At 48.5% G+C, this 24,441-nt stretch overlaps 1 protein-coding gene across 2 annotated transcripts; it reads right to left on the bottom strand.

The window, feature by feature from the left end:
* Positions 1 to 6,038: 6,038 nt before the first annotated feature.
* Positions 6,039 to 23,659, bottom strand: Ets2 (ETS proto-oncogene 2, transcription factor). Of its 2 annotated transcripts, none has more exons than XM_006981362.4 (10): positions 22,948 to 23,659; positions 19,439 to 19,510; positions 16,488 to 16,599; positions 14,619 to 14,738; positions 14,074 to 14,274; positions 12,706 to 12,789; positions 11,870 to 12,094; positions 10,844 to 11,107; positions 9,179 to 9,297; positions 6,039 to 8,228 (listed from the first exon to the last, which is right to left on the bottom strand). In XM_006981362.4, exons 2-10 carry the CDS (start codon positions 19,508 to 19,510, stop codon positions 8,013 to 8,015), a joined length of 1,413 nt encoding a protein of 470 aa, XP_006981424.1. In that variant the 5' UTR covers positions 22,948 to 23,659; the 3' UTR covers positions 6,039 to 8,012. The 2 variants fall into 2 exon arrangements, with proteins under 2 accessions (XP_006981424.1, XP_076405405.1); XM_076549290.1 differs by lacking the exon at positions 22,948 to 23,659 and adding an exon at positions 20,614 to 20,632.
* Positions 23,660 to 24,441: the final 782 nt, after the last annotated feature.

The following is a 24,441-nucleotide window of genomic DNA, read 5'->3' as shown; positions in this document are numbered from 1 at the left end:
TGAGGCAGTTTCCAGCTCTGGCTATTATGAATAGAGCAGCAATGAACGTAGAGGAGCAAGTGAGTCTGTCATAAGAAGGATATAGAGTTCTTTGGGAATATGACCAAGAGTAGTGTGGCTGGATATTGTAGTGGGTTGATTTTCAGCCTTTTGAGGAGCCTCCAACACTGATTTCCATGGTGGTTGTACAAGTTTTCACTCCCACCAGCAATGAATAAGTGTCCTCCTTCCCCATCCTCCTCGCCAGCATCTGCCATCATTTGTTTTATTGATATTGGCCATTCCGACTGGGGTAAAATGAAACCTCAATGTCGTTTTTAATTTACGTTTCTCCAATGGCTAAGGATGTTGAACATTTAAGTGTTCCTCGGCTATTTGTGTTTCATCTTTTGGGAACCCTGTTTAGTTCTGTATTCCATTTTTAATTGAGTTGTTTGTGTTCTTGATGTTCAATTGTTTTTTAGTTCTTTGTATATTCTAGATACTAACCTTATATCAGATAAATAATTAATTGGTAAAATCTTTTCTCATCTGTAGGCTGCCACTTTTCCTGGTGGTGCCCTTTGCCATACAAAAGCTTTCCAGCTTCTTGGGGTCCCATTTATTAATTGTTGGGTTTTAATACCTGGGCTATCAATGTCCTGTTCAGAAAGCCTTTTCCTGTGCTAATGGGTCCAAGCCGATTCCCCACTTTCTCTTTGACCAGTTTCAGGGTGCCTCGTCTTCTGTGAGATTCTTGATCCATCTGGAGTTGAGTTTTGTGCAGGGTGGTAGATGTGGATCTATTTGTGTTCTTCTACATGCAGTCATGTCGTTTGGCCAAGGCTAATCTGTTAAAGATTCTGTCTTTTCTCCAGTCTATCTGTTTGGCTTCTTTGTCAAAAATCCTGTGTCTATAGGTGTGTGGAATCATGCCTGGGCCTTTGATTTGATTCCATTGATCGATGTCTTTAAACACCACCGTGATGTTTTTATTCCCACCGCTCTCTAATACAACTGGAAATCCAGAATGGGGCCACCTCTAGTGGCTCTTTCACTATTGGGGAGTACTGATGATTTCAACCACCTCCGTGTTTTACAGCTGAGTGTGACACCTCGTGCCTGGAATCCCAACACTGGGGAGGCTAAGGCAGGAGGATTGCCCAAAGTAGAGGACAGCCTGGGCTAGACAGTGAGATATTGTCACAAAAAACAAATCAACAAAATTTCTAACTTCATGTTTTTATATTTCCTGGTGCTACAACAGAATCTAGGATGGGCAATCCATAAAGAAAGCAGATTTATTTCTCACTGTTCTGGAGAAGTCCAATGTCAAGGCTCTGGTACCTGTTGTGGGTCTTCTTGGTGTGTCACTACAGGACTGAACAGGCAGAGACGATGTGCAGTTCACCTCTGGAATCCCCCAATCCTCACTGCTATCACAAAAAGAAGCAAATAGCAACCCAAATTTTGGAGGGAGGGAACCTTCAGCCCAGAGCATAGATTGTTATTTCTGTGACCGGAAAATCCTGTTAGGACACAGAGCCCTGATTTTGAGTTCTGGTTCAAACTAGTTAACAACTAGTTTTCTACCTGGCCTCTGTACCAGTTGCTTCTTATAAGAATGGAGGCATGGTTGTTGGGAACCCTTGCATCTTCACAGACTCTGGCTTGGCACACCTTGGCTCACGCAGTTGGGGGCATGGTTGTTGGGTACCTTTGCATCTTCACAGACTCTCTGGCTAGAGGGTTCTGATCATGCAGTCCATGTCCCACTCCTCCTCTGCTTACATCCAAGTTTATAACCCATACCCAACCAGGGACTTCACTTCATGAAGGGGAAACTAAGGCAGAGTGAGTGCATCACATGTCCTGGCTCACACAGCAGAACCTGACAGAGCTGCTGAGAGTGAGAGTCCGCACTGCCTCCCAATCTCAATGAGCCTGTTTCTGGGAGAGAAGGATGATGAGGCGGTCTGCCATCCCAGCTCTGCACCCAGCTCCTACATCACCCCTCCAGCTCTGCACCCAGCTCCTACGTCACCCCTTTAACGACCACATCCTGCACCTCTCATCCCACTGAGCTGCTCCACTGGGTTCTTCATCATCTGCCAGGAGTTCGTTCTCTTCACTGTCTGGAACCACTGTTGGAAAAGGAAGTCAGGCAGAACAGGCCAGGGGAGGCTAGGAGGTGGTGTGAGCCCGGAGTGATTGAACTGATTCCTGTCTGCCTTGTTTTTCTCACTAAAAAGCTCTATCAAGCCTGGAACTTGACATGTAGAGTAAGATGGCCTTGAACTTCTGACAATCCTCCTGCCTCTGCCTCTTGAGTTTTAGAATTACAAGGTGTACACCACTGTCCCAGTTTTAATTTGCTATTTTCTCACCACAGAGAGGCTACACTCCTCACCTCAGCAGCATCTCAGTTTTGAGTATGTTAAGAAAAATATGAGGGGCCGGTGAGATGGGTAGTGGATAAAGGTGCTCTCTCGGCCAAGCTAATAATGAGTTTGATCTTTAGGACCCACATGGTGGAAAGAGAGAACTAACTCTCACAAGTTCTTTTCAGACTTCCACATGAGTACTGTTTCTCTCTTTTCTCTCTCTCTCTCTCTCTCTCTCTCTCTCTCTCTCTCTCTCTCTCTCTCTCATAAATGTAATAAGAATATTAAAGAAAAATGACTTTTCTACATATATGAGTTCCCTTCTCTTTTTTTGGTAAATTTAATAAAAATTATATTAAATTGAAATCAGTCACAAGTATATAACATCTGAATTGATATCTTCACAAATGACTAATTACCTTGTATAAAAGGATTACTAATAGGCTTGGAGTAAAAATTTTATAGTCACATGGTAAAAAAATGTGTGTGTGTACTTTTTTTTTTACCATGTGACTCTAACAAACAAACAAAAAACACCACATATCATTTTTTTGGTACCTTTAGAAAAAAATAATAGAATTTTTAAAAGGACAGAATGAGCCTTGAAATGTTTTTCTAAATGACCCAAGTGCTGGGGGTGCAGCTTTACTTGCCTAGAATACACAGGACCCTGTTTTTCAATTCCTGGTATCACAGGGAAACAATGAAAAAGCTTTAAAAAAAATTAAAAATGTTAATTAATTTGTTGTGTGTATGTATGCCACATCACTTGTGTGGAGGTCAGAGGTCAACCTTCAGGTGTTGGTTTTCTCGCTGTGGTCTCTGGGCATTGAACTCAGGTCACTGGGTTTGGGAGGCATGTGCTTTTACCTGCAAGGCCATCTCACAGGCCTAGACCAGTCATATCATGTTGCTGTCTTTGAATGTCCTCAAATGTCCATATGTTGAAGACTTGATCCCCATTAGGGCCTGGTGAGATGTCTTCAGGGGTCCCCAGATCACATGGAGCACACCTCCTCTTTCTCTGCTGCTCTCTGGTCACAAGCCAGGGAACTCTCCTGTGCCCAAAGACGGCACCATGAAGCATTTGCTCACCACAGTGCATCCAGCTGACCATGGGTCTGACACCTCCAGGCTGTAAGCCCGAAGAACCTGGTATCTGTATAAAAGGTTATCTCAAGTATTTTGTTTTAGTTACAGAGAACTAACACGTTCATTAAACAGATAATTACATTTCAATATGATTCAGAACTATCAAATATATGTGGTAAAATACACTAATTTTCTTAGAAGGTTTAGAATTGGAGTGGTGTATCATAAAGGAACAAAAAGGAGAGTTTTCAAGTATTTAAGTAAAAATGCATTCTTGTTAACTATGGAGGGATGCCATGGTTACTAGGGCACTGGATTACAGGGGTCCAGGGCTCATTTGCCTGCCTCTGCCATAGTCTATTCCTTTGGTTCTGTGCAAGCTTCTCTCCTTCCTAGAATGGCTCTCAAAGTGTGCTTCTGGGGTTTCTAAGATGCTTTCATGGCTCTCCTTAAGGTTAAAAACATTTTGTAATAACACTGATCTGTTTACTTTTTTTTACTGTGTTGACATTGGCCTTGGTGCAAACACAAAAATTATTAAGACTCCTGGCACCTTTTCAGAGGTCAGAGCAGACTGACGGCATTGCTTTCTTCACCACATTGTAAAGAATAAAGAGCCCCCGGCAAGGGTCACATATAAAAATGGATTTGATAAGGCAGTTAAGATCCACTTGCTCACAGAACAGACCTCTTTTTAACTTCTCTGTAATAGAAGTCTGCTGCATTCTGAATAACTATGGTGACAGCCCCAAGGAAATGCAGCCGAGTTAGAGTTACCAGCTAAACTAACCACTTCATCCAAATAAGGTTTTTACCTGAAAGAACAATTGGCAAACTATACCTTACCATGGATATTTGGCTGGTTGTTTCTCAAAATTAAATGAGACAAGCTTGATTCTTCAAAGCAAACAATTTAGGAAAGATGGTTGTTGATGACCAAAGGTTGAACTTTCAATGTTCAAGAATTTGTATATGTCACTGTGAGCCTGATAAGCTTCCTGGAGCTTTTCTGTAAAGTTGGGCATGATATTAAATCCAGTAACCCTTTGACAGTGTCTACTACACTGTGTTCTCATTTGAGTTGTATTTTCCAAATAGCCAATGCAAGTTACAAAATTACTCATGGGCAAGGATCCAGGGTAAACTGATGTGAGAGAACACAGTAGCAGGAAGCTTGTTGAATGGCTTCACGCAATCACAGCTGACCTCTCCTCTTGTGTTCATGTTGTATGGCCTCACCCAATCACAGCTGACCTCTCCTCTTGTGTTCATGTTGTATGGCCTCATCCAATCACAGCTGACCTCTCCTCTTGTGTTCATGTTGTATGGCCTCACCCAATCACAGCTGACCTCTCCTCTTGTGTTCATGTTGTATGGCCTCACCCAATCACAGTTGACCTCTCCTCTTGTGTTCATATTGTATGGCCTCACCCAATCACAGTTGACCTCTCTTCTTGTGTTCATATTGTATGGCCTCACCCAATCACAGTTGACCTCTCTTCTTGTGTTCATGTTGCAGTATCACATAAAATATTCACAGTATCTGACAGTCATTGAATGTGCTTCCTTGATTTGATTATGAATCTGTTAGGCCTGACTTCTTTTATATACTCAAGACACAAGAGCCCAAACATTAAAGAGATGTGCAAACATAGAAAACAATGCTATAATATACTTGAAAAAAATATTAAATGCTATTATGCTAATATGTAATGTATGATTTTGAAATGAAAATTCTAAACATTTAAAAAATTTGTACTAGTCTCCATGTGTGTATACACCACATGCTTACATTGCCACAGAAGCCGGGGGGGGGGGGGGGGGGAGTGTTGGTTCCCCTGGAAATGGAGTTATAGGTGTGAGTGAGCTTCCAGGTGAGTGCTGAGAGCCAGACCTGGGCCCTCTGTAAGAACAGGTGAGGGTAACTGTGGAGCTGCCCTACCTCTCTGGCCATGACTTAGTTTTTTAAAAATTATTTTGTAATATGATAACCAGGGATGGATAGGGTTGTGGTTTACTCACTGGCCGCCAGCTCCCTGGAGGGTGTGAGACACTGATTTTACCCACTGCTGACTCCCAGTCTTAACACTGTCACAGGCAGTTGGGAAACTTTCGAGGCCTGGGTGTGGTCTGCTTCTTAGTACATACTTGTGGATTCTAGAGTGTGGCAATAGCCTGGGAGCCAGAACATGTCTTCTGTGACCATGAGCCACACTGCTGTCTTACCACTATCAGAATTCCAGTGAGGGGAATGTGTGGCCTCAAATGAAAAGTGGCTTCAACTTCAAATCCTAACATTTCACACAAGCTTCCCAAAGTTTTCCTCTCTCCAGACTTCTGATGAAGACAAGGCCAATCTTTCTATTCCAATCCTAGGTAATTTTTCATAAGAAACATTTTTTTTCCTAATTCCTTGAGGAAGGGCTCAATGGATCCCATCTTGTTTCTAGACCAATGAGCTGTAGACCAGGTTTTCATGCCATACAGATGAAGGTACAGAATGGGTTCAGATCCTCATCTACCTCCTTTGTATCAGGACTGGAAAGGAGAAATATTCCAAGGAGCCAACATTACAAGGAGGCATTGGCATAAACCAAATACTTTATTATTTGAGGAAGAAAAGGCCAAATTACAAAACCTTTATACTTAAGACAATGCCAAAGACTTCCAAGGACTTCCATAACGATTAGATTCAACCGTGTAAAGCCGCTGTCTCGGCAGACAAAACTCAGGCGAAATGTGGCAATTTCATGTGGCTCAGCTGCTATCAACAGCAGTGATAACTGAGCTTTGGACAGGAGCATGTCCCCAGTCCGTGTCTCCCAGGGACACACAGGCCCCACTTGAAAGGCATCCTCTGCTTAACTGCAAAGCATTTTTTTTTTTTCTTTCTGGGCTTGCAGGCTAAGACTCCCAGGACTGGCACAGCAGGTCCCAGCTGGTCTTGTATCCATTGCAAGGTTGTCTCGTGGTATGATGACTCTTTATCAGTGTCACCTGCTGGCTCCGAGGCCACCCTGCTGGCAAATGGCAAAGTCTGTCCTCTGATGACGACGCCAAGCGACTGGATGAGAGTGTGAGGTCTCATGTGCTTCCCCCCATGAGAACTTCAAACAACCCACGCCACGCCGTTTCCCGTCTTGCTTGCCCTGTCTGTGCTTCTGGGTATCCACAGCCAAGTAAATAAGAGGAGCAAACTCTCTGAGGGCACAGAGGAGCAGAGAGAAGAACATGCAACCCAGACGGTGAGAACACGGCAGGTCAGCGAGATGGGAAGCGCCATGCTTCACTTAAGGTCAAGGCTGATGGAAGATCCCTCCCGACGGCCCTGCCCAGCACATTTCCCTTTACACGAGCTAAGATAAAAATAAAGCTTTCGTACAAATTACGATTTTTTTCCAGTGAGTTACTTCTGCAGTAAAAATAGCTGCTACATAAATCCCTTCTGATCTCTGAAAAGGAGTCATATATTTCCAAAAATAGTCTTCTTATTGTAGTCACACAGAATACCTTGGGGCGAAGGAAGGAAAACCTGCTGGCTGGGGGGAGGGGAGGCTGCCTGGAAAACACAGTTACGCCGAAAAATAAAATACATTTGTGTATAAACTGACTTAAGGCATGCAGAAGTGGAAAACACGTGCCATCTGTCAAGAAAAATACTGCTTTACAGCTTTCACTTTACAGTCCAGGAGGAAGTGGAAAGGCCTGAGGCCCCCTGAAATAATAACATTAAATTTCTTATAAAAAACCCCAATATACAAAGTCCTGGCCAGATAATGAGCAAGTCAGAACTAAAATAACAACAAAAACAAAACAAAACAAAAGTAAAAACCAGGGGTCATCCCTCCGACCCCATTCCTGTTGGAAAAAAAAAAATCAAATGAAAACAGTATATTATGATTTCTCTCAGTCGGCCCCTAAGAGATTAAATCTGTGTAAAATGATGATGTTTCTATGTGCTAGTGGAAAAAAAAAAAGATAACCTATCAGGTATCGCATTCTTGACTCAAACACAGTTATAATTACTTTAAATACAATATACAATTTCTGTTAAATAGAACTGTTGGTGGATTCTGACATTATAAGATACAATAATATGTACAAACTGACTTCCCAAATGGAGCCATGGCTGCTTTCCACCCGCCTAGCCGGCTCTCAAGAGGCGGCGGCTTCTGCGTTTGCTACTCCTGGCGGCAAAGGGCCAAAGGAAAAACAGTGTTTTTCAGTGTCTGTGCGTCCATCCCGTGCTGGCTCCCTGGAGCATCTCAAATAGCCGGAACGACTGTGATCGGCACACAGCCTGCTCGGTGCTGCCGTGGCTTCCCCAGAGCCTCTTCCCTTCAGGTCTCGCTGCAGGGCGGAGAGGCCATGCCACCTTCCACCCCTGGGGAGTTGGCCTTGTGGAAGAGGCATGGGATGAAAGAAGGCCGCTGCTGCTTGGCGACCCCCAGAGGGGTTCCATCCTGCCCTCCCATGGGTCTTTGTAACAGTGGGTCAGGACGGGCTTCCCACTCAAGTCCCCGGGCCTGGGGCCAGCTCAGGGTTGTCCCGAGGACCTCAGTCTTCTGTATCAGGCTGGACACCCAGGATGGCATGCAGTTCCTCAGGAGTGAACCCCAGCAAGTTCTGCAGGTCACACACGAAGCGGTACACGTAGCGCTTGCCTGACGTCTTGTGGATGATGTTTTTGTCATAGTAGTATCGTAAGCCCCGGCTCAGCTTCTCATAGTTCATCTTCGGCTTGTTTTTCCTCTTTCCCCATCGGCGGGCCACCTTTGGGAAGACATGGGAAGGCCAGAGTCACCCATGTCCACCCTTGAACCATGACTGGCTCCCCTGGGCCCAGATGCTCACCCTAAAGGACCCAACAGTCACCTGCCTGGGCCACTTTAAATGTGCACAGATGCTTCTCTGTACAAGGGCCAGTGATATCCCTGTCTCTGCCCCCAGCTCCATCTCAGCAAAGTCTCCTGGGGCCGACTATTTGGAACCAGGAGTGCCCCAGACAGGGACATCTCCTGTCAACCATCCTCCATAATTCTTATTTCGACTCCTCCCCACCCCACTCTTTTAAAAAGCCAGAGTCTCATGTAGCCCAGGCTAGCCACTCATCCTCCAACCTCTACTTCCTGTAGCTGAAAGTTTTCCTGTCTACAGAGCGCTATCCACAGCAACTTCCCTGCTGGGATTGCAGACAGGCATGTGCCATCACCCCGGATTTATGTGGTGCTGGGGATAGAAGCCCTGGATGTGAGCAAGCTAGGCAGCCACTCGGCCGATGGAGACACCTTTCAGGTCATGTGATAGCTGTAGAGACTGTCCTGCCCCATGAGACACGCTTATTCCCCCAGACACAGAGACGGGGACAGATTACATCTATTGCTGGCATCATGCCTATCAAAGCCATCTCCACAGAGGGCCCCGGGGCCAACCCTGAAGGCTGCCTGGCTGCTATGTGCCTTATCCAACTTGGGACAAAGGTGAACTCCCTCCAGAACTTGCTGAGGGTTACCAGAGAACCTCTGACCGACATGGAAGGAGGGCACTGCCCTAAGGACCCCAGGCCATTCACCAACAAGGCAGTGGCTTCAGGTCAGCTAGCCCAAGTGCCAGGGTACTCCTGGCAGAAGGGCTCTTGCTGGTTCTGTTGACTTTCCTTGTGCCCAGGGTTAGCTTTAGAACCCAATGTGATGAACTGGGGTTGGGAGTGCACGCGGTCATACCTCATCAGGGTCGGCAAGCTTGAACTCCCATCCGTCCCCGGTCCAGCTGATAAAGGATTGGCAGGACTTGTCGGAGAGCAGCTCCAGAAGGAACTGCCACAGCTGGATCGGTCCACTTCCTGGGGATAAAGGGAGGCGGGTTACTGAGGATTCTGTAAGATCGGCAGGGATCTGACCCTCCCAGTGACCAGGCTGTCCTGAGAACATGGACCCCACCGGGCACGGGGCTGATGAGCAGGTGGGGTCTCGGGGATACACTTCAGTGGGCAGAAGCTGCGGTAACCTCCCCTTCCAACCCACCGCTCCTCCAAGGAGATGGCTGGACCAAGGCTCTTCCTTGGCTGTGTTTGTCCTTCAGGAGCAGGACACGGGGCTAGCAACCCTCATCAGCACCAATCTTCCTGCTGTTTTATGCTTTCCTGTTTCTAGAAACACCCCACGGGGGCTGGGGTGGGTGTCAAGGGTCATTTCATCCCAGGCACATCTCTCACGACCACAAGCAGACAGTTTCACATGAGACTTCCTGCACACAGCACACTCCCGGGGTAACCTATATTGACAATTGTCTGTCTTAGCTCCATGGGCACTCAGAGCTACCACCTTGAGAGGGGGATTTCCCGCAGCCTTGTCTTCCTTAAGTATGTACTCAGGACAACAACTTGTCAGGGTTCCCTATTGTGGTTCAGGGAGGAAACTGAGATCTGACCCTAAGCCCGGCTGTCACCTTGCCCACAAACATGAAAAGGCTTTGGGGACCCACAGAAAGGCCTCAGACGGAACCAGACCGAGCTGACTCACTTCAGTGGCCACTAGGGCTTGCCACCTCTGAACTGATTCCCCGATGGGTTTCCACACCACCCGTGGTAACACCACTGGCCACAGGCTGGGCTAGCCAACAAATAGTACTACTGCTATTACCATCCAGGTAGATACTCCTAATTCTGTGGGGGTTTTCTTAGTAATCCTTGGATTTCTAGGTATCAAAATGGCCTTAGGTTCAAACCCCTTTATGAGTCTTTATACATATAAGTAGCCATTTGTTTTTGATGATGAAAAAAAAATCCACACATCCTCATTTTAATCTTATTTTTTTAAAGTGACTTTTTTTTTTTTTTTTTTTTTTTTAAATCCACAGTGGCTTCTTATGGCCAGCATATGAGAAGAGGGTCTATTTAAAGGCATCTGAAGCAGTGAAAATGAACATTCTTGGTATTTCTGCCCCAGTTCTGAAATTGTCTTGTTCTAAAAACAGCTTTAAGATTCCTCTGGTCTCTGCCTAGAAGGGCTCTCTCCTCCTCTCAGATGGCTTTGGAGGCCAAGGGAGGTAAATGGTGCTGGCAGCCTGGGAGCTAGCTCCCGCCCTTCCCCAGGCCAGTTTACATTCCTAGAGATCCAGAGTGTGAGTCAGAGCCAGGACGAGTCTGTCCATCTGTCCCCTCTCCCTCCCTCCCCCTCCTGTCCCAGGTAGAGGGTGTGGCCTGGGATCTTCTCCCACCCCGAGACCCTAACATGAAAACTTCTGCAAGCCTGGTCTGGTGGGACTTGGGTCCAGGGGACCTCAGAGTGTGAGTGTCACAGCCAGACTTGGAAAAGTGTCACAGCCGCATGATGGACACCGCAGTCAGTCACACAGGGGCCCGACGACGGCCCCGAGTGTACACTCACCGGTGAAGCCGGCCAGTACTGCCGCAGGAATAACCGGTTTGCCTTGCTCAACCGGGTCGCTCCTCTCTTGGATGTAGTCCTTGAAGGACATGGTCGGTTTATTGAGGCACAGGGGCTGGCTACAGTCCTCCTCGAAGCTCTCGAAGGAAGGCACCCGCTGTACGTCCAGCAGGGATGACTGGCTGTTCCAGGACCGCAGCAGCGAGTCTGAGCTCTCGAAGCTGTCCGCACCGTTCTCTGGAGAGTCGTGGTCCTTGGGTTTCCCTGTAAAAAAAAAAAACCCAAACACAAGCTGAGACCCCTCCAAGATGCGAGAAGGTCCAGTGGCCCCAGGTCATCGATTCAGTGCACCTTGGTCCCAATTCCTCCATTACCACCAGCTACCCCCAGTACAGATAGATGCACTTCAGGGACAGCATCATTCAGACCCCTCCGAGCACTCTTAAACTCAGGTGCTCATTTCTTAGGACAGGGTTATGTACAAGTAACACCTTCCTCCAACAGAAGCGTGGATGAAATGTAGAACATTACATAGGCATGAGAAAGAAGAAATGGTACAACACAGACAAATCCCAAAGAAAACAGTTAGCAGGAGACCATCCCTGTAAAGCCCCAGGACAGCAGAAACCACTCTGTGATGACGAAGATCTCCACGTGGATGGCTGTAACACAGGTGTGCACAGCCGTGTTCATTCAACCAGATGTACCACCTGAGCTGTGAGGACTGTGTCTGTTACACCCTTAGACAGGAATCTGGCACATTCTCATGTGTCTCAACAAGAGTACCCTACTGCAAGGAAGTCAGCCTAAAGTGGTTAAAGCTGTTCAGTATTGCTTACTCGATACCTATAGAATTCGGACCAGGGTCTCAAACAGGTTGTGCTTTTTGGAAAGTCACATGGAAGGCGACCCCGTCCTTTAACCTCCTGCTCCAATGGCAGAGGACAGGATGTCCTGACCAAGCATCTCTCATCCTGAATGGCTTCCAGGACAAACCAACAACCTTATTCCAGAATGTTCTCTTACCAGAGCTGTTGGTGAGCAAATTCAAGTTGCCGCCGGGGAAGTCCTGGCTGACGGAACAGTAATTGACACTGACGGTATTGAGCCGAGACTTGGGCAACATCTGGAACTCCTGCTCGGAGCCAAGAGGTGCAGGCGTCGCAGAGGGCGGGCACATGCTGTCCAGGAGGCCGTCTTTGGCGTAGCTTTGTGCCTGCATTCCATATGGAGCCTGTTCCATGCCGAAGCCTGAACACAAGGATGGGTCAGATGGCAGAGCTTTAAAGTCAACATCACAACAGCTAAGACCCTCACCTGACCTTGTGGGCCACCCCCAGGAGACCCTGTTTTGAGACAGGTGTCCCGGGTGCCAAGTTCAGAGCACAGTGACTGCCTTCCAAACACTTGTGGCACATCCTGTGCTATACTACATTGGTGTCTCCTGACTGCTTTTTCCTCTTTGTGGTTAGAATGGCCTTGAACAGTGTTGACTCCTAGAGACCATACGAGCCCCTTAAGCAAGGCTAAGTTTTCCAGTGGCCACATTAAAAACCCCAGGAACAGGTGAAGTCAATTATCCATTTTAACTGCTCGGTGTATCAGTGGTCACCTCAATATATAAACAGTATCCTAACTCATCAAGGAATAGTTTATATTCTTGGTTTCATTTTATGACCTCTGAGTTAGTAGAGATGAGTCAGAGCCTTAGATTCTCATTACACATTTCACGAGGATCTGCCATGTTCCAGCTGCTTAGTAGGGCAAGAGCCATGTGTAGCCACCACAGGAAGAGGTCTAGGCTACCTGAGGGGCTTGAGAGACCAAAACCAGAGATTTTAAGAAACGGTCAGCTGACTGACCTAAAGTATTGTTGCTGATCCAATGAGGAACCGCGTTGAGGTGTGAGTTTTCTTCATATTGGTCTTCTGTCTTTTCTTGGTTCTCTGAAAAATAGACAAAGAAGACATCAAACCCAGTTTAAAAACTCCACGAGAAAAGCAACACTTCCACGCTCCTGTCTTGCCGATACCGGAATGACTCATTTTGCCCTTCGAATTCCATTTCATTTCAACCCCTTTATGTGTCTTTTAAAAAAAAAAATTACGATACATTTTTCTAATAATCTGGGATAAGTTTTCTAATAATCTGGGATGACATCACTGTCTAGAACAGTCCAACTTGTGTATATTCATTTCGCGCTGATGTTTATGAAACGCCATCTGTCCTGGGGCTGGGAAAACAGTGGGTGAAGGAAATGGAGTTGGTTCCTGCCCATGTGAGGGTTAACATCCTCCACAGGTTAGTCTGGGATGTCGTGAGGTCCACAGGGCGAGTGTGTGTTCTGTGTAAACGCCCTTACTAGGAACACACGATCACAAACTCCATCCCTTGAAGCCAGCAACACAAATGCACACGCTGAACAGGCTGGCCGTATCAACAGCTGCCCAGAAACACACTGGGTAAGACCAGTCCACGTTCCCAGAGAACCGGGGGTCTTTAAAGTCAGTTTCCCTGGCTCTAGAAAGCCGTAACTAAACAGCCCTGGCAACAGAACCCCAAATGAGATTCTGAGTTTATATGTTGAAAAGCAGATGTGTTTAATTATGGTGCTAACCATTTTCTTACTTTGTGTGTGTGTGTGTGTGTGTGTTTAACTTAAGTTAGTCTAACTGTCCCTCATTAAACCCAGGTATCTTCTAAGCAGGTCTTGCTGATCTTTGAGGTCTGAGACAAGAATGTCTCTAGCCTCGATGAGATTTCTGAGTTCAGTGCGTACCCTTAGCATTTCAGTGTGTATATGAGTCGATCAGTTACAGCCTGCACTCCAAAATCCTCAGTGGACTGGAGTAATTTTCCTATAAAATCCACAGTGATCTGCGTATGCTGCCTGACATTCAAGCATCCCTGTCTCTCTTGGCTCTTCCAGTGAGCTCACCCACCTGGCACCCTGGCTGGCCTACATATCCAAGGTGCTCTGAGCTGGCATAACCAGGGGAGCCTGGCAACAGCCAGCAATTTGGTGACTCAGGCTGTTGCCTTGTGGCTACACCTGGCACGAACATTGCACACACTTCCCTCCATGGAATGAAGACCTGTCATCGCCTCCCCATTTGACTCGCTTGGGGGTGTTCTAAAGCAATGGACTCAGCGCCACCGGGCCGGCCGAGGTGGAAGGGCACACCTTCCTGCTGTCTGGGTCTCTGCCTCCCCAAGTCCTGCAGCCTTACCTTTGATCATCTGCTCCAGATGTTCCCAGAGGATGTCACCCACAAAGTCAGGTGCCAGCTCCAGGAAACGCTCCTTGCCGAGGTTACACAGCATCTGGCCGTTCATGCCAAACCGCTGCAGGTTCACGTTCACCAGGCTGAACTCGTTGGTGGCCCAGAGTAGCCACTGGCACACCTGCTGCTCGCTCCAGAGCCAGGGGTCTGTGCAGGGAAGGCGAGAAAGGACAACGCTGGTGAACAGCTGGAGGGCAGGGGGGCCGTAGTGGCCTGCGACAACTCGCCAAGCCTGGGCAGCTCCAAACCCACGGCATGAACGGGGCACCATTGTGCCGTGGCCCAGGCGTGTTCTAGGACGCCAGTGGCACTTGGTGCTGTATGAGTGCAGGGTTGGGTGTGCAGGAGGCCACAGCACAGGACAGCCACATTCTTCCTACACTCCTGCTACTTCTTGCAAGACAACTAAGAGCATCTCGAAGACAGGCCCAACCAAACCAGTCCCACACATGTCTTCCAGGGACTCCCCAGCCTCAAAGCCCAGCACTTACTTTTGGGGATGCCAAGACGCCGCTGCTCCTTGTGGAAACCACTGAAGGTGGCTTTTAAAGCTTGGCTCATCACCGCCTTGCTGCAGGGTGTGAGCAAGGGCAGCTCACAGCTGGCTGCATCTGGAGAGAGAGAGAGCACAGGGACATCAGGACCAGGGCGGCGACGTCAACAGGAGCTTAGGATGTGCCCCAGTCTCCAGAGACCTGTGATCACAAATCTCAACAGGATTCCTTAACAGAATACAGCCATGGGGCTGGGGTGGTGCTGGAGCATGCAGGAGGCCCTGGGTTCCATACTCAGCATTACCAAAAAACTCCAAGAGCAAACAAGAAAAGAAAAAATTTTAAAAGTATACTCTATTACAATAATCACAAAGATATAATTTGATGTGCTATTGTTTTCTTTTAAGAAAGTAAGCAATGGCATTAAGAACCAAACTGATTATGCTTCTTAGAATTCCACTTACAAAAAGAAGAATCTAGAATAAAAATGAGTTTGGCTGTACACAGCTGTAATCTTAACATTTGGGAAACAAAGACAGGAGGAGGATGAGGTAACCTGGGCTACATAGGGAGTTCCAAGATACCCTGGCAAAGTCCCGTGTGTGTGTGTGTGTGTGTGTGTGTGTGTGTGTGTGTGCATGCTAAACTTTTAAAATAAAAATCAAATACTGTATTTTGCAAAGCTTCACAAAGCAGGAACCCAGAGACACTACTTCTACCTAAATCGCTTTTGACCATTTTCTGTATGGTTTCTGTTCAAAAGGCTTGTGTCCAGCCTTGCAGCCTGCGTCCTGTACACAGCCACAGACAGCAATGAATGTAGCGCAAAATTGTCAGAGGTATTCAAAACGTAAGAGTTTCCTTGTTTTTGTAGGTTGATTGCACAGTTCTTGAGTGTGGCCTTTGTAGATGACGATGTCATGTTGCAATGTCAAAAGGTTGGCCAGTCCCTGGCTGCCTCCAGTGACTGAGTGCTTGAGGTGGGAACTGTGTCCATCAAGCTGGGCAGGCGGCAGGGGAACTTGGGCCTGCCTGTCTTAGACAACACTCTGCACTGTGGAACAGGCACACCCCAAACTTTTCTGAAAAACAGTCTCCTCTGATGCTCTCAGAAATTTCAGGAACGATAAATGACTTGCCAGACGACGCCATGCTTACGAAAGCACGGCGCTTTGATAGATCTTCCTGGGCTATGTTTTCCAGCACCCACTTCATATGACAAATCAATCTGGAATGTGTCCAGCCAATAACTCTATGAAGTAATTGTAGAGAGGTATCTGACATGCTAGTCCTTTGAGCAGAATAAAGAATAGTAGTGAGGACTACTACCAAAATACAGATGGGTTAGGATGAGCAAGAGTAATCTGTGGTCCCAAAACTCAAAGGGAAAATTGTGTGTGTGTGTGTGTGTGTGTGTGTGTGTGTGTGTGTGTGCGCACATGCGCTTGCACTTTGGGGTGTTTTAACTAGAAATGTGAACTAAGCATTAGAAACTGAGACACATTTCAATGTCCACTCCCTTCCATTTGAAGAAAACACCAGGGAAATGAGGAAGTGTTTGAAAACACCCCAGGTGGGACTCTTGAAGTCCTGGCAATGAGTGACAACAGGTTCTCAGCTCACAGGTGGATACCTCATGTGAAGACACCAGAATGACCAGTTTACTCACACAAGAGGAAAACTGCCTTCTCCCAGGCACTGGGAGAAGACGTCCATCAGTCCATCAGACTGTCTATACCCAATACTCAAGATATCAGCATTCTTAGCTGCAGAATGATCTGTTTCTATTAACTGGTCATGGCTTTATTAACCCAGCTACTGAAGGAAGCTATGCACCATCTCTGCTAGGTTGGAGGGGCGAATTACCGTGGGAGACGGAATCCAAGCCCGTGGGCACTTCTTGGAGTGTCTGCTCTTCACTGAGAGAGGGGAACATAGCGAACAGAGAGCCGTCGAAGGTGTCAAAAGCTGGCTGGCGCTGCAGGCACAGGGAAGAGAAAGAGAGATGTCGCATGAACTCACTGGACGTGTTTCCTTAGTGGGCCACAGCAACTTTACCACAGGTCCTGATGACATCGGCCATTCTAAAGCAACAATGAGCTCTCAGTACTGGAAGCACACTTCCTAAAAAGTTCAAAGTGACCCAAACAATTCTATCTCACTCTAGATTCTTTCATTACTCTCACAGGGTCAGATGGCCTGGGACATTATTTTAGCCGCATAATCAAATTAATAAGTACATCTAAAAGCAAAGGAATCTTAGGACCACACAGAGGGGTGCTCCAGAAAAGACCAGCACCCATTTCATCAGGGGTGTTTTGGTATACTGAACTTCAAACTAAAAGGGAAGGCTGGAAAGAAATGGGGAGTTGAGACAATAATAAGCTACTCTTATCTTTGGACAGTTACTTTGAAGTATCTACTACTTGAAGTAATTTGAGGGAAGCCTCCCTCATCACCCCTGTGGTTCAGATAATAGTAATCTGTGAAAAACAACAACAATAAAAAAAAAAAAACCTAATATTTTCCATGATAAAAATAAAAAAGGATCGTGGAAAAGAAACTTCAAGCCAACTACAGGGAGACTTCCAAAGGCATCTTTCAGGAAAAGTCGGATACCCACGTAAAGACAAAGCCCTGGACGCGCATCGACGGACGGCTGCATGACGGACGGCTGCATGATCTCACAAGCGCAACACTTATGGAAAACAGCAGCCCTGCAGGGAGGGGCGCCAAGAACGCACCCGACAAGGCCGATCCACCCCTGCACGGCTTGTTTAGGAACCGTGAAGAAAAGTTCTATTTCCCAACATAGTCTGGAAATCCCACATCGTGTGTAACACAATGACCCATGTGTTGCATCATGGGCAAATAAATGTGTAACACATTTACAAATAAAATCAGCTCAGTGCTGGGCCTTCTTCATTTCAGAAATGCAGAAGAGCGAATGGCGTGTTGCACAAGACGGCAGGCGGCCAGCCCCAGCCCTCACCCCCCAGGACGGCCACTGCCCAGGAGGGCAGGCCCACTGAGGAATGTGAGGCACTCCGCTGGACGTACGGGGGACTTCATGTGGGGATGATTTCGGCGAAATATTAAAGAGATGTCAGACAAAAACTCCCCCACGCCTGCCCGGGCCTCTAGGAAGTGTCTTTCTGGAAGTTCTTTTTTTAAAACTAGGAAGTTAAAGAACAATGCGAAGCCTTGCTGTGCATTTCCACATCGACTCTGGCGGTGAACCCAGCCTTCTCCGAATCCGGACACAGCAAGCTCTTTCCGTTGACGGAAGGGTTTTTTTTAGGGGTGTATGTGGCTTCAGCTCCATCACGCTTCCTTACACCATTTCTGCCGTGCTTAAGACACATGACCAATCAAACGAGAAAACGCACTGGGATTTGGTGAGTTCACGGTAATAGGAAAATGGGTGCCAGGTCCTGCTTCTGGAGTTTGCCCCAGACACATAACCTTAAAAACGGCTCAGGGACCTGGGGAGATGGCTCAGTAGGAAAAACATTGCTGGGCAAGCTTGAGGACATGAGTTGGGATCGCTAGAGCCCACGCGAGGCTGGATGAGGGACCCTGTCTGTCATCCCAGTGTGCTGGGAAGGGGGGCAGACAGGACAGCCCTCAGGAGCTCGGGGCCAGCTAGCCTCTGTGTACACAGCAGTGGACAAGAGACTCTGCCTCAAATAAGGGGAAGGCAAGCACCAACACTAGAGACCGTCCTGTGGTTTTGGAATCCTGGTACAGGAGAGCAGAGACAGGAGGCTCTTGGCGCCTGAAGGCCAGCCAGTCACCTAGCCGGTGAGCAACAGGCTCAGTGAGAGACGCCGCCTCAAAAAATAAAGTGGAGAGCAATAGAGAGAGACACTCGTGGCTGGCTTCTTTACTACACGTGCGTGTACACACACACACACACACACACACACACACACACGTACGTGTACACACACACACACACACACACACACACACACACACACACACACGCATGCACACACACACACACATGAAATTACCAGCTTATGCTACAAGAGCGTTCCGCAGACGTGACATGAAAAGTGTTTACACAGGGGAGCCAGCTCTTTCCCCTTTAATCTGTCTGGGGTTTGTATAAACAGGTCTGCTGCTGCTGCTGCTGCTGCTGCTGCTGCTGCTGCTGCTGCTGCACCAGGGGAGCAGCTCCCTGCGACCTCGTGGGTGCAGCCCCTCCTGATGGAAGTCTGTTCTCAGCTCGCTCAGTTTACAAACAGTCTCTGGGAATGCTGAGATCGATCAGTGGGTAGAGACAGTCGGGGCCAAGCCTGGTGACCTGAGCTTGCCCCCCAGGGCCTACATGGTGGAAGGAAGGAGAGATCTGACCCCCACAAACTGTCCTCTGACCTCTACATGTGTATTGTGGTACGAGCACACAGGTACAAATAAATAAATGTAAAGAAGTTAAAAAAATAAATAGCCTTTTGATCAGCCATGGTGACTCCGGAGTGGATAAAAAGGTGGTAGACACAGCCTCTCCAGCTGTTTTCAAGAATCATGGGACTTGTTTGTCCAGTCTGAAAGGAGCCTCATGAATAGACTGCAGCAGCTACCTCATCTGCAAATGAACTGCTTTCATATCTTGGGGTACAGGTACAAACAGCATCACAATACCCATTTTACAGTGCAGAAAACTGAGGCTCAGAAAGAGTAAACAATTTCCCCAGAGGTAAGATATTTAAAACCTGGAGCCAGAACCAGTTTTCTGGGACCCGGTCCTCTTTTTCCTCTCTTACTAATGCAATTTCCAAAATTGTCAAGAAAATTTAAGACGCACACACCTTGAGCGTCCCTCGAAAACTGTTGGCGACGGGGGCCACTTGGTCCATGTTCTTGATTGCGAAATCATTCATCTTGAAAAAAAAAAAAAACACAAAAGAGACACAGAGGTTACCATTGCAGCATGTTTTAAAGGCAATATTGATACAGGGGCATCAGTCTTTAGCTGGATGGAACACTGCAGTCAGGAGTACACATGGGGTGGGGGTCCTCAGAGTTCCACTTAGATGTGAGACCCCATGGGCTGCCCCCACACCCTGGGCTAGCAGAGCAAGGAGGCTGTGCCCTGAGTCTCAGCAACACTTCTATGGGCAGCTGAGGAGAGAGCTCAGGTGGTGCCAACCAGGGCCACCACCTCCTGCTGCACAGGGCAGTCAGTTCTACCCAGGAACCTAATGGAAGCCACAGGGGGTCACCTGCCTTGGATGCTCCCGTGGGAGTCAGGCCAGAGCACCCCCTCCCCACCATTCTCAGAGATATGCATTAACACATGGCCCTCAGTCACCCAGCCTCTGAGTATGTGACCTCAGAACATCTCTGCTTTGTGTGTGGCACAGTTTTGCATCCCTTCAAGAAGCCAGGCCTTGCTTTAATAATAGGGACTTATGCCAGAGCTGGTCTGACCACCAGCTGGCCACTGTGGCTACTGGCACTGGGCAAGGAACCCGTGGAGGGAGGCAGGCTCTGAGTGGGGATGCACGTGAGATCTTAGGAACTAGAAGGGAAAAGGAAAGCATCCCAGTACTTCGCATATTTACTTTGTGCTTATATAATGTTGTGAATACATTAGGTTTACTGAATATAGCCAAATCAATTTGACCTGTTAAGACTGCCTTGAGCACACTGAAGAGAAAAACCAAAAATGTAACTTGCTGTGGGACTGAACATTTTTCTGGGGCCCTAATGTGTACTTCTGGGTCAAGCAAGTGATATGCTGAACGAAGTCAGGCAGGCCTTCAACGACACCACCAGAGTGGTAGAGACTGAGCCCCTGAACCTCATTTCCACCCACCAAAGATCAGCACACGCCGGCTCCCCACCCTCCAAGCTACAGAACAGGAGCCACCGGCAGCTCCTTGGTGTTACCCCTCAGTGGCCCCCCCTGCTCCCCTCCATGTGCACCCACCAATTAAGCAAACACTTTCATTAAAATGAGTATGCAACTGATAGAACTCACTAGAGGCAGCAGACAGCATAATCTCAGAGAACGATTTAACTTGCTTTGTTCTTTTTCCTGTCCTCTTGATAGTCGACATAATGGCCAATGTAGCCGTCTTAACAGTTTCCTACTAAACACAAACTCATGTGTATAGACTGATAGGCACGTGTGCACACATGCACACACTTACACCTTGATAAAAGGCAACAAGGGCAGAAAAGGGGGCCCTGGGGGAGGCTCTTGGGAGCTCAGATATGCAGACCTGGGCTAACGTGGCTCACAGACACTAAGGAAGGGCAGCCCTGGGAGACAGCAGGGTAGGGGCTGCCCATCTCCACAGTGAGCACATTTGTTCAGTCTCCCTTGGAATATGATCTTGTCTACACTCACTAAGGATCCAGTATTCTCTGCAAACCGATGCTACCACGACAGAATGCCTAGCCCCAAGTCCCACCTCCTCAATCCTCCTGCATCCAGGTTCCAAACGTTAAAATCACCTTACAGGGAGGCAACTGGGGCCCGTGATACTGAGTCACTGGCCTGGGGCCACACTCCTGCGGGGCTGTCTCCGGAGATTACACCTCAGGTGAGCAGGGCTTTAAAACCTCGAATGACTGGGCTCTCCCTGCTACAACCCACCGAAGCAGAGAGCTCCTAACTATGATTAAAGCAGGCCTTCTTGCCATAGCCCTGTGAAATGCCACCGACTGAGAACTTCATGTTGCTTACTTGGAGGGAGTCAGCCCTGTAACCTGTTGACTAAAAACAAGCCTCAAGCAGAAAACCAATCAGAGAGCCAGAAATGTCCACATGGTCTCTCCAGGGTCAGGGCTTTCTGTTGGACCAACATGCATGCAGACACTTGTGGACTTAGTTTTGATTTTTAGCTCCTGAGATGAATGGCTGTGGAAGGCCGGGAAGAGCCTCCCTGCCTTTTGTGTACAAACAGGAGGAGAAAAGGGAGGTTCCCACTCCCACATAAAGAGCTGTAATTACCAGCTGCAGAACAGGGTTCTTTTGTTGCCCCGCTTTTAATGAGTTTTGTAAAAAACCCTGTAGAATTAAAGTGCTCTACTAAATGGCTTCAGGCAGACACACAGCTAATCAAATTTAAGTTCATTCATCCTACCGAATGTGCTTGCTAACTCCTGGGACAAGTCAAGACTCTAGATAAATGAATTTTCAAGTTTAGACCCTTTGGTACTCGGGAGACTTGTACTTAAAAAAAAAAAAAAAGAATAAAAAGATTAGGAAATGGCAGAAACTTAATGCCTGAGAATAGTTAAGTTTTAAAACAAGAATTTCACTGACAACTGTATCCTTATTGGAACAGGTAACCACTTATATAAGCACAGGTTTGTATTCAGGTAAATTTCAGAAGAACAGAACCCTTTGAAGGTTGCTTTGCTTTTCGCTTAGAAAGCGATCAGTTTAGAGAGATGAATGACTAATTCCAGATATGAGAGTTAGACTATTTCCCTGTGGGGCGCACGGTGTTCAAATCTACTGTACTGTGAGATTACTCAGAATTTTAATAAAAGCTTAACACTGAGATGTATCTCCCGATCGGTGGCGGTGTGGGCAGGCAGATAAGGCGCTGGAGCTTCCATGGCAGGGAGCGAGTCCATCTCTTAACTGATGAATTAAATGACTCCTGTCTCCAACCAGGACTGCTCACCGCTTTACTTTCTAAATAAGTAGCGAGTCAACCACTATTGTAAGCTCCGCTGAAACTGAGTGCAGGTTAGCACAAGTCTTACAAGATTAAAAAATAAACAAATAAATAAAAAAAACAGGTCAAATATACATACAAACGCTTCAGGTTACACCTTCATTCATATGCTTTAAGGAGAAAAAATAAAGGCACCGCAGCCATGCGCACCCCCACTTGGCCGCTGCCTTGTGCCGGGTTCGCAGGGCCGGGGCATGGGGGCCCTGACCTGGCCAAGCAGGTGACACGTTCCTGGGAGACGCAGCTTCCCAGGTGTTTCAGGCTCCGGACACCCCCACATCCTCCCAGGCCTAGCGCCTCCCTGACTCAAGTCACTCCAAACCTGGGGCTACCTCGGCCACCCTCTTCGGGTGCCCCAAGCCCCCTCGAGAAACGCAGTCGCGTGCCCCGGGCAGCAACCGTACCAGGCGGGCACTGGCTTCCCCAAAACAAAAGCGGGCTGCCCACGCCCTGCCCGGTGCCCTGGTCCCTCGCCGAGGCCACTGGGTGCCTGAGAAACAGCCGGAGCGGCTCTGGGACGCGCGATCGACCGACCGGCTGGAGCAGGGGCCGTCCGCACTGCACCCCACCCCGGGCGGAGTCCCTCCCGCGGACCGTCGAGCACCGGGGGCCGCTCTTACCGCGCCGCAGCTGGCAGGGCCGGCCGGAGGGCGGCTGTGAGAGGAGATCGCGGTGATCCGGGCGCGCGAGGCCCGGCGAGGCGAGGGCCGGTCCGGGCGCGTGGGGCCGGGGGCGATGGCGGGGCTCGGCGGTGTCCACTGCGTGCTCAGCGCCGCGGTGGAGGAAGTAACCAGCCGGGTCCCTTGGCCGCGCGCTCTTCTGGAGCTGGGGGAGGGCCGGAGGGGACCGGGGGAGGGGACAGCAAGGGTGACGGGGAGAGCGGGGAGGAGGAGCGAGCTAGAGGCCGGCGTGGGAGGAGACCTGTGCTCCCGCAGTGGCGGGTCCACGCTCCTCCCGGGGCCTTCCCTGCGCCCCTGCAGCCCGCTGTCGCCTGCCTGTTGGCCCCTGCTCCTGGGGGCCCAGCTCGGGCCGTGTGCCCTGGAGGTCCAGCGGGAAGGGCAGGGCCGTGTCCTCCTGCGTCCCCGGCGCACGGCTGCCCGCAGGTCCAAGCTAGTGGAGCTGGTGGCACTCAGGTTAGGTGGTTAGGCTTCTGCTGTGGAGCCGGCCCTGTGCTTGGAACTACGTGTGGATTCTGATCCCTGGTCCTTCCGTCATGAAAAGGCTCTTACGTGAGGTTAGGGAGGCGCAAAGTGGGCGGGTGGCCGAGTCGCGAGTGGAAGAGCAGAACGTGGCGTAGCCGCCTGGCTCTGGGGAGGCCCCGCCTACCGCCTCGGTAGGCATGGCGCCCCCTAGAGCTGAGCCGAGTCTCAGCGCTAACTTGGCCGAGCACCCAGTCTTAATAACTCAGGAAGACATTGGTGTTCTACTTCACCTAGTCTACCAGGGCAACTACATGCCAAGTCCAGCGTGGGTCTCTCGAACTCGTGGTCAAAAACACCAGCCATAGAGTAGTTTCCACGTTTATCGGAGAGAAGGCACAGATGTATGCTCAGTATTGAGTAGAAAAGTTTAGGTGGATACCAGAGATGAATATGAACTGGCAGATGTCTTAGGCCATGGGATTGATAATTGGTACATTCCAAGGTCGGCCTTAATGGGAAGGGAGTAGAAGGCCTCCAGCTTCCCTGGTACTCAGGGTTCCTGGTTTCCATGGCAACCCCCCCATCTGAAGTTATTGGCCAATTGAGTTACTGTTGCACTTGATATTTCTTTCTGGTATATCACCTTTTCAGGAGTCAAGGCCGGATCCGCTAAGCTCAAACAGCTGCGTTCAGAGGGAATTGATATTTCCTCAGTGTGTACTTCCTCACTGGCTTCTCAGTGTGTGTTCAGGTCTGGACTAGAGAACTCAGGTCAAGGAGGAACTCCATAAACGGATACAGATTCCCTAGTCCGTTACCATGGAGATATGGAGCAGCATATGTTAACTTTTTTTTTTTTTTAAACCATAGCAGAAGGTACTGACTTGTTTGGACTCCAGTGCCAGCTGAAGGAGGGTGTCCTCCTGCCTCCCTCTGCCCATTCTCACACCTTGAGCACGTGTCCGAGAAGCT

Source organism: Peromyscus maniculatus, chromosome 12, assembly GCF_049852395.1.
Source record: "Peromyscus maniculatus bairdii isolate BWxNUB_F1_BW_parent chromosome 12, HU_Pman_BW_mat_3.1, whole genome shotgun sequence".
NCBI classification, from domain to species: Eukaryota; Metazoa; Chordata; class Mammalia; order Rodentia; family Cricetidae; genus Peromyscus; species Peromyscus maniculatus.
Note: the sequence above shows the minus strand (reverse complement) of the source record. Positions and strands in the feature narration are given on the sequence as shown.